Genomic DNA, 10,445 nt, shown 5'->3' on the forward strand with positions numbered 1-10,445 from the left:
AACTTGAGTCATTAAACAAACCAGCGAGTCACTTTCAAGCCTTTATTGAAGATGCAAACATGAATACAATGCATGGCCAAAGTTATAAGATGCAGTTTGCATTAAATATTGACTTGCAGTTCCCTGAAAGACATTTGAACCTTCAGTACATATAGACACTTTATTCCCCTACATCAGCACTTATATTTTGGTTTATTGCAGAACTTTAAAGCGAAGAGAAGCTCTTCAGCATCTGTACTGACTGTCCAGCTGCACGCCTCCAAACAGACTGAGCTCGGTGGTTCCCCAGCTGAACACATTTCCCATCACGGTGCTATTTGTCTCACATGACAGCTGGTCTCGGATATCTGCCGTGGTTAGCACATAGTTCCACACGTTGATGTCTGTCATCTTACCCACAAAGGCGTCTGCATTGGAGATGCCCAGTAATCCGTCCTGGTTTTTGCCCACGATGAACACACCGTGAGGGCTGATGGTGTAACCGTTCTTTAGGTACCGCTGCTCCCCCACCATGCCATTGATCCACAGCTCTGCTCCCCCGGTGAGGGAGGACCAGGTGATGCAGTAGTTGGCCCATTTGTGTGACTTGAAGTTGTGTGGCAGGTTGACAAACTCGTTGCCAATCCAGAGGCCTACTTCTCTCGAATCCCTGTCCTCAACGATGGAGATGGTCAGCTCGTTGTCGTTGCGGTTGCTGGAGTAGGAGATGACGGTGTGGACTCCCTCGAGCTGAGGCCGCACGTGCATGCAGACTGTGAAGGAGTCGAGCTCCATGGGATGGCCGAGGCGAGCCAAAGCATAACTGCCAGAGTTTTTCTCCTGAAAGTGTAACACCAGAGGAAAGAGAGCTCGAGTTTCTGAGGAAAAACAGAAACAACTACAATCAGACTGGCAGTTGAGAAAAATGGGAAATAAACATCTACCTTTTAAAGAGGATATATTATGCTCCTTATACTTTCTCGTACTTTGCAAAGGTTGCGGATGGAGAGGTAGGGGGTGGTGTCTTTTAAAAACCTGCACTTGAATTTGGGAGACTCAAATCTGACAAAGTCAGTCCACAAAACACTGACTTTGTTGCCCTATTTCACAGAGTATGGTAGTCACTCCAGATACCCAAATGTGCACAAGCAATGAAAAAGTGCCCCCTTAAACCATCCACAGTTACAAACACATTTAGATCTCAAATTCAATCAGACTGAAAACAAGGACTCACCTAATCTAGTAGGCCTAGAAGGATTGTGATGTCCACCTTAAAAGGAATGAGTAAGAAATAAAGTAAATATGGGCACTTTTATTTCACATCCAGCCATCTCTATCAGTCTTTGTGACTCACTTGTATAAATATGCTTTCCAAGGGACGTGATCAGACCCTCGATCTTCAGCAGTCTGGATTCAATCTCGTCTTGCCGACAAAATGCTGAAGAAACAAAAAGAGAATAAGGAAGATAAAGATTAGACTGAGGCCTTAGTCATGCCCCACGTTTTTTCTGAGACATAAATGATATTGCTCTTTTGATTTATCACTTTGCCGTCATAAACGACATACTTCCTTTCCCGAGGCGTGGCAGGAAAGAAGACTCCACCACTCGGCTGTTGAGAGGCTGGGCCATGCGGTAGTCATTCCACAGGGTCTGGTTGTGGATGTCCATCAGGGTGTGCTCCAGTTTTCTGATCTGAATACACAAAGAAGAACATTAAGCTTAAACATCACAACACAGAGCATTGCATTTTGTTCAAATGTAGTAATGAAGCCCTTTCTATCCGCCGTACCTGGTTATGTGACAGAGTGATGGGAGTATCAAACACAGTCCAGAGGATGCTCTCGTAGCAGGGTGGCGTGGTGAGGGAGCCCTCGTATCTAAAGAAATGGTTGAGGTTCTCGGGCAGCATGGAGCGCACATCGATGCCTGATATGTTCATGGTCTGACCTGTCAGCAGCACATTACAATCCCATTAGATGCAAACACTTAAGGTCGATTCAATTAAGTGTGCAGTCACTCACCTGTATATTTGATATTGTCCAGATTGGAGATGAAATCACTGTAGTACGTGTTCTCAAAATGTCCGTCCTGAAGGTAAAATCAAAGCTCAAACTTAGATCTTCACTCAAAACAATATGGTGAGTGTGTAAAGAATGAAAGGAGGCTTGGTTATTCTGTTAAACAAAAGGCTTAAGTTACATATAGGATACAACAAGTCAAAGTTGAACCAGGATGTGGGTCTGTAAACAGTAATGAATTCCAAAAAACTGCAATTCCAAAAGTATGGAAGTCAGCTTATGTCTTGCCTTTGCTAAAAGGACGGGAAGCAACTATTTTAAATAACTATAGGCCAATCTCTAAATTATCAATTCTGGCCGAGGTGCTCGAACGCCTAGTGAGTGAACAAGTAAAGGAGTTTTTATGTAAGAATGATGTCTAAACATCAGTCAGGCTCCAGAAAGCAACAAAGCACCATCACTGCGACAATGAAAGTGGTGAATGACATTACAAGTATTTTAGATAAGCAGAGTTGTGCAGCCCTATTTATTGACCTTTCCAAAGCGTTTGATACCGTCGATCATCGCATCTTAAAGCAGAGGCTACTCAGTATTGGCATATCCATAACCTGCTTTACAGCTCTCAGCACTCAAGCCTGCATTATTAACATAGGCAGGGCCAGTCTATTGATTGCGTGAAGTAGAACTGCGTGACTCAGTCATCCTTTAGCTCAAAAAGCATTTAAATACCGCATTTAGAAACTGATGAACTCAGTGTGCATCTGGACCCGGTGACAACATTACCTATTGACGCAGCAACCACTGTAAGTTATATTCTTGTTTAATTAGACTTCTCGGTTTCATTTATTCGACTCTGTATAATTGTTACTGTAGCTAAAACGGCTAAATCGCTTTGAGAGATTTTAAATCTCAGATCTGCTCAGGCGAAACCTGCTTTACAGCTCTCAGCACTCAAGCCTGCATTATTAACATAGGCAGGGCCAGTCTATTGTCGCCCATCAGCTGTAGATAGTTAACTAATTAACTTCAGCTGTGAGAACTGAGCAATCAGGCGTCCATTTCGGGTAGCTCTTTCCTGGAGCGGCAGCTTCAGCGGCAGACAGGCTAAGACTGACAAAGACATTAGAGTCCTACGGGAGTCAAAGACTGACAAAGACATTAGAGTCCTACGGGAGTCACGAGGGAGGCAAAGAGGAGGCAAATCCTACTTTGATTGAGCTAAGTATCGTTGGCGTTTTTACTTTTGTTGTTTAGCCCCTCATGCTATAATCATGTGTATTTTCTCCATTCCTGTTCATGTGTCTTCTCGCAATTATCACTGGCCCCGTGTATCTCCTAATCGATATAACCGGCCTGCTCTCGTCTATCCCACGCGCTCCACTGAGATCCATCATCTAGTTTCAGGTGGCCTGTGGAACTGCCAGTCAGCTGTTCCTAAGGCTGACTTCATCTCTGGCTACACCTCCCTGCAGTCTCTGGATTTCCTTGCTCTCACTGAGACCTGGATTACTCCATCCAACACATCCACCCCAGCAGCTCTCTCCACTGCATATTCCTTCTCCCATACACCCAGACCCACTGGCAGAGGAGGTGGCACTGGTCTCCTGCTCTCTCCTAAATGGAGCTTTTCCCTCTTCAAGCTACCTAACTTTACTCCTTCCACCTTTGAGTTCCATGCCGTCACAGTAATCCATCCTATACAGTTAACCATTGTTGTTCTCTACCGTCCACCAGGCGCCTTGGGGGACTTCTTGGAGGAATTAGATCATCTCCTCTCACACATCCCTGAAACTGGCCCTCCCGCTGTACTTCTCGGAGACTTCAACCTCCAGATGGGGAAGATAGACAAACTAACATCTCTGTTAACCGCCTTTGCTTTCTCACTCTCTCCGTCCCCACCGACTCATAAAGCTGGCAATGTCCTTGATCTCATATTCTCAAGGAACTGCGCTACTTCTAACCTCTCTGTAAACCCGCTCCACACATCCGATCACTTCTTCATTTCATTCTCTCTATCCCTTTCCAAACATAACAAACTCATCTCTTCCCATCCTACACTTGTCCGCCGTAACCTTCGCTCCCTCTCTCCCTCTACCTTTGCCTCGTCGGTGCTCTCAGCCCTCCCTTCCTCTGATTCGTTCCAACTACTGCCTCCAAACTCTGCTGCAGAAACTCTCCTCTCTACTCTCTCATCCACTCTGGACTCGCTCTGTCCTCTGACATCTCGGCAGGCTCGTCAGTCCCCTCCGGCTCCCTGGCTAAATGATGCACTGCGTGCTAATAGAACCGTCCTTAGGGCAGCAGAGCGGAAATGGTGGAAATCCAAACACCGTGACGACCTCCTAACCTATCAAGCTCTCCTCTCCTCTTTCTCTGCTTCGATCTCTCAGGCAAAAAGCACTTTCTTTCAAGATAAGATCCAATCTTCCTATTCCAATCCTAAAAAACTATTTTCCATCTTCTCCACCCTCTTGGACCCTCCAAAAGCTCCTCCCCCCCTCCTCACTTCTGTCAAGCGACTTTGTTACCCACTTTGAAAAAAAGGTTAATGATATTCGCTCTTCTTTTTCTGACTCACCTTTACTCACCGCTGGGTCACCAGACCTTCCTTCCACCAACACACTAACCTCCTTTTCCCCTCTCTCTCCAAGTGAGGTTCTTACCCTCATTACCTCTGCCCGCCCTACCACCTGTCCTCTGGACCCTATCCCTTCAAACCTCCTTCAGACTATCGCTCCTGATATTCTACCGTTTCTCACCCATTTCATCAACACTTCTCTAACTTCTGGTCACTTTCCAAACAGTCTCAAGGAGGCAAGAGTAAACCCTCTCCTAAAGAAACCCACTCTCAACCCGTCTGATGTTATAAACTACAGGCCTGTCTCTCTCCTCCCGTTCCTGTCTAAATCACTTGAACGCGCTGTCTTTAAACAACTCTCCTGTTATCTCAATCAGAACAACCTTCTGGATCCGCACCAGTCTGGTTTCAAGGCAGGTCACTCCACAGAAACTGCTCTCATTGCTGTCACGGAGGAACTGCACACTGCCAAAACTGCATCCCTCTCCTCTGTCATCATCCTGTTGGACCTGTCTGCTGCATTCGACACGGTGAATCATCAGATCCTCCTTCGCACTCTCCAAAAACTTGGAGTTTCTGGCTCTGCACTTTCCCTCCTCACCTCATACCTGAAAGACCGTACCTACAGGGTGACTTGGAGAGGGTCTGAGTCCGACCCTTGTCAATTAACTACGGGGGTCCCTCAGGGCTCTGTTCTTGGTCCCCTCCTCTTCTCCTTGTACACAAACTCGCTCGGATCAGTCATTAGCCCGCATGGTTTTTCTTACCACTGCTACGCTGACGACACCCAATTAATTCTGTCCTTTCCCCGCTCAGAGACCCAGGTCGTCGCACGCATCTCTGCTTGTCTAGCTGACATCTCTCAGTGGATGTCTGCTCACCACCTCAAGCTCAACCTTGACAAGACTGAGCTGCTCTTCCTCCCGGGAAAAGATTGTCCAACTCTTGACCTGACAATCAACATCGGCACCTCAGTTGTTTCCCCGACTCAGACTGCAAGGAATCTGGGTGTGACCCTAGATAACAACCTGTCCTTCACTGCAAACATCGCTGCTACAACCCGCTGCTGCAGATACACGCTTTACAACATCAGAAGATACGTCCCCAGCTGACTCAGAAAGCGACTCAGGTTCTGGTCCAGGCTCTCGTCATCTCACGCCTAGACTACTGCAACTCCCTCCTGGCTGGTCTACCTGCATGTGCCATCCGACCTCTGCAGCTCATCCAGAATGCAGCGGCTCGTCTGGTTTTCAACCTTCCTAAATTCTCCCACACCACTCCGCTCCTCCGCTCCCTCCACTGGCTTCCGGTAACTGCTAGAATCCACTTCAAGACACTGGTACTTGCTTACCGTGCTGCGAATGGATCTGGCCCTTCCTACATCCAGGACATGGTTAAACCGTACACCCCAGCGCGTGCACTACGCTCTGCATCAGCCAAACGACTCGTTGCGCCCTCGCTGCGAGGGGGACCCAAGTTCCTATCGGCGAAAACACGTGGGTTTGCTATCCTGGCTCCAAGATGGTGGAATGAGCTCCCCATTGACATCAGGACGGCAGATAGCTTGCACATCTTCCGGCGCAAACTGAAAACTCATCTCTTTCGACTCCACTTCGAGCGTTAGAACGATTAACGAAGCACTTTTATACCAATAAAGGACTGGATTACCTAAAGCCAGTTGAGTAGCACTTGAAATGTTTGGCTCTATGAAACCTGATATACTTATATGATTCTGTTTTCTTCAAGGTTGTGTCTTCCTGGTCTAATGTACTTATTGTAAGTCGCTTTGGACAAAAGCGTCAGCTAAATGCAATGTAATGTAATGTAATGTAATATCCAGCCATGCAGTAGGGTAGTTTGTGAACTACCTCTCTGAAAGGTCTCAATGTGTTCACTTTGATTGGCTCACTTCTGAGTGGTTGAACATTGCTAATGGTGTTCCCCAAGGTTCTGTTTTAGGTCCACTTTTATTCTCCATATATATCAACAGTTTAGGTAAACTACCAACTTATATCTGCTGTCTGATCTCACAGAGAGTGGCAAGTAGCTATTGCCTGAGATCCCAGGATATGTTTTTATTACTATTGTGCCAAGTGCTAGGACTGTTTTAGGTACTAAAGCTTTTATGTGTGCTGCTCCTCTAGCTTGGAACACTATGCATTTTTTTTTTTAAACTGAGCATTTTGGTTCCCTTGCATCATTTTAAAGCTCGGATAGATGAAATGTTATTAGATATCTGTCATTGTGAATAGGTTGCTAATGTATACCCCTGTAATGATGTTGTATTGATGTCCTTTTTGTTTTTATGTGTAACCAATGTGCTGTCCCTTGAAAAAGAGATCGTTGATCTCAATGGGATTTTCACCTGGTTAAATAAAGGCTACAATGAATATTTTGAAGTTGATAGTTTTATCGTTCACATAATTATTTTCTCCCTTAAGAAAACATCCAATCTGGTCATCTGACTGCTGTTTTGGTTGCCCAATCTGACTTATTTTGAGTGAGTATAATTAAGCGTTGTCCTTCTTTTAACCCCCATGTCAGTGAATCATTGTTTTCTAAATGAGTTTGTCCAAATAGCACTAACTCTCAGCCACTCTGAGCTGCTATCATGATAGATGCCAGCCCTGGTGTTGCTGCAGCGATGACCTCTCGCAGCTGAGAGCCGCTGGCTGTCTGCGATCCAGAGCATTCCTCTGGAAACAAGCTCATGCCGACGTATATAAATAAAACTTTCAATATGTCAGCTTGTAAATGAACACTCAATAGAGCCTTTAACCCAGCAGGATGACTGAAACAAAGTGTCATAAACATCAAGAGGCATTTGTTGTTTGTTAATTCATTACAAATTAAAAAAAATTAAAACTATGAGCTTTTTTAAATCCGAAATACTGCAGGCATCCGTAGACCTTTGACAAAAGATAAAGCATAGCATAAAGGAAAGGGAACAAAAATGTTTGTGAGTTACTTACATCATAGAAAAAGGCGAGTACTGCCAGCCCGTCTGGCTTATCTCTGGCTTCAGTAAAGCTCTTGTACTTGTCAGAATTATAATGGACAACATGGAGCTGAAAGACAAGGTAAAGTGTAAAACAGGTTAGGTGCCAAAACATGCCCGATGACCTGCTTTGCAACTGGAAACATTTCTACTGGAAGGTTACTACAAGGCTGACATATAATGGAAGTTCAAATAATAATATTGTTGATGCAACATTGGCATTACATACTTGTAAAACATTTGTTTTAGGCTATTGGAGAAAATACTGTTGTCTCCTCTTTGGGTTTGTTTTAATGCATTGATATCATGTGTGATTCTGAACTGTGTACGACCTTGCAGCTGCCTCTTTATGATCGGAGGAGGCAGGGCATTTCAGATTGTTGATCTTTATGAGGAGACAGACACATACTTGTTGTCTCCTACATATCTCATTTCTATGAGGCGTGAAGGAAGTCCAGAAGATGACCCATCGCAGATGACCCATCGCAGATGACCCGACGCTTTTCCGACACCCGCAGCTGATATTAGCGTCACCTCGATTTACGACTTTGTTGTTATCTCCTGTATTTTGGACTATATAAGCCTGATGTTTTTTCCTGCTCCGTTGAGCAACATACCCCATGTGTGTGAGTTAAACCATATCCTTTGTATGTGATTTAACTCTGCTCCTTCATGCAAGAATAAATTAGTACCTGATTATTGATTCTCAACCTGGTGTTGAGTGATATTTTCCTAGCAGTGTAATAATCTCCTGTGTAAATACAGTTTCCATGCATAGTTGAAGGTTTTATGTTTACATAAACAGTTAAGTATACATAGTAGGCCTGTAATTAGAAACTACTTTTTTGATTAATTGCCGGCTTTGTGAGGAGGTTGCATGCATTGTGTGTTGAAGAATTTAAAAGGTCAGTATCTGCCTTTGTTTATCAAGCCAAACTCTTTTTTTCATAAAGCTTACCTCTGCCATGTAACGGATGCCGTCTATAGTGTGCTCCGCTCCGCTGGCCTCCAGGTCCCAGCCGCCCCAGTGCAGGTGCATCTGGACAGCCGTGTACTTTCCTGGAAGGCCCTTGGTGATCATCATGGTTGGAGGCAGGTCAATTTGAACTGATGGAAACATACAGATTTTGAGATCACGGCACTGTTTTACTAAACAAAGCACACCAGAGCAAGCATACAACAACTGTTGATTCCTGCTAGTATTTCAGATCTTCCATCAGTTGGATTCTATTAATTTCTGAAGACTTGTTTAAAAATTGTGTAATCCACTACAATGAGCATAAGGACTGAAATAATGTACCCCAAACTTCTATATTTGATGTAAAGTGTTAAGTATGTGCTAAATGGGTTTTACACCATAAAGAAATTAACTAAATTAATTACTCACTGGAAAGTAAACGTTTGAAATGATTGACATTGAAATGATTTGCAGTCTCATATTGGCTCATAGTTTAGTAACAACAGAATGAAAACAGCGGTTTAGTCCTTTAAAAGTGAGTTAGTAATGTTAATGCTGGACTTCATGCTGGACTTTCTTACCAGAGTGCCCGTTGTTGGACATGAGGAAATTCCCACTCTGAGCATCATATCCGTTCAGCTCCAGCTGCAACATGTCTGGGTTGTGCCTCACGCTGCGCCTCTGGATGTCTATGGGGGACTGCTTCTTCCCATCACAGGATGGGTACTTGGTTGGCCAGTGCATCTGGTCCAAAGCTCCCTCTGTGGCAAATAAAATCAAGAAGAAACCGTCACCATATTTTAAAATACACTACATTTATTACATCAGGGAGTTTTCGAACTTTTGCACTATATTAACTCTTTGTCAATAATAATCCCGTTCACATGTTGGTGGTATTGACAAGCACACGACTTGTTCGACTGGATACTGTGGCACAGTGGCAGTTAATGTGCCAATCGCAAAAGTATTCACTCTCCAAGTTATTTCGCACTCCCGCGCTGTAAAGTTGACGCCAAATATTGACTCAGTGCTTATCCAAAGCATTTAGCCAATGCAGTGCGCGATTCTAAACAAACGGACAAGTGCCTCGCGTGAATGTTAAATAATAAAAAAATAGCATAATATAATGTTTAACCAACTTCTATACTAAACAATACGCATTGGATACGTTTTACGCACCAAAACTCTCACATGCACTTACGTTACATGTGGTGTTTAAATGAGTAAAAGTTGATTTGATAAATAAAACATGATAAAGGATTTGAAATGTCTACCAATACAAATACCTGTGTATGTCCAGTGTATTCCATCATGAGCGATCCCAGCAGCACTGATGACACTGATTAAAACCGCGGAGACAAACACGAAGAGGAACTCCATCGCTGCGTCTGTGCTCCTTCACACAGCACAATGACACCTCAGAGGTTTTCCCTTCAGATTTAAACTGCAAGTAGAGGGAGGTTTTGAAACCTCTGCTGAAACCGCCCAGGGCTCTGCCCATCAGGCCCAAAGTGAGAAGGAAGGACTGTCTTATCTAAAACACTTATCTGTCTGCTCTCTGTCTATACTCTTATATCAGCATTACTCACCCAATAACACAAATACATCATTTGTTTTGACGTTGAAAACAAAAGCTAGTGTCGTGTTTGACTTTGGAATAAGTAGGCTATTGTATTAGTGTAGACAAGGAAAACTCTGACTCATCTGACATTTTAAATTGAATAATGTTGAAATGTATCCCTGTCAGGATTCGGGAAAAGGTAGGACCCAAAAGGTAGGACCCAAAAGGTAAAAAGGTCTAGAAACAAAAGCGAGCTTTATTTAAAAGCTGATTAACAAAACATGGCATGAATCGAAACGTAGCACAAGGGAACAACAACACAATAACTAACCGTGATCCACATGGAGGGAG

At 44.0% G+C, this 10,445-nt stretch overlaps 1 protein-coding gene across 1 annotated transcript; it reads right to left on the reverse strand.

The window, feature by feature from the left end:
* Nucleotides 1-28: 28 nt before the first annotated feature.
* ca6 (carbonic anhydrase VI) lies at nt 29-10,445 on the reverse strand. The gene is made up of 11 exons (XM_034209391.1): nt 10,426-10,445; nt 9,820-9,977; nt 9,115-9,294; nt 8,534-8,682; nt 7,550-7,645; nt 2,003-2,069; nt 1,771-1,928; nt 1,547-1,673; nt 1,334-1,417; nt 1,214-1,249; nt 29-857 (listed from the first exon to the last, which is right to left on the reverse strand). Exons 2-11 carry the CDS (start codon nt 9,911-9,913, stop codon nt 226-228), a joined length of 1,623 nt encoding a protein of 540 aa, XP_034065282.1. The 5' UTR covers nt 9,914-9,977; nt 10,426-10,445; the 3' UTR covers nt 29-225.

Source organism: Gymnodraco acuticeps, unplaced genomic scaffold (assembly GCF_902827175.1).
Source record: "Gymnodraco acuticeps unplaced genomic scaffold, fGymAcu1.1, whole genome shotgun sequence".
NCBI lineage: Eukaryota > Metazoa > Chordata > Actinopteri > Perciformes > Bathydraconidae > Gymnodraco > Gymnodraco acuticeps.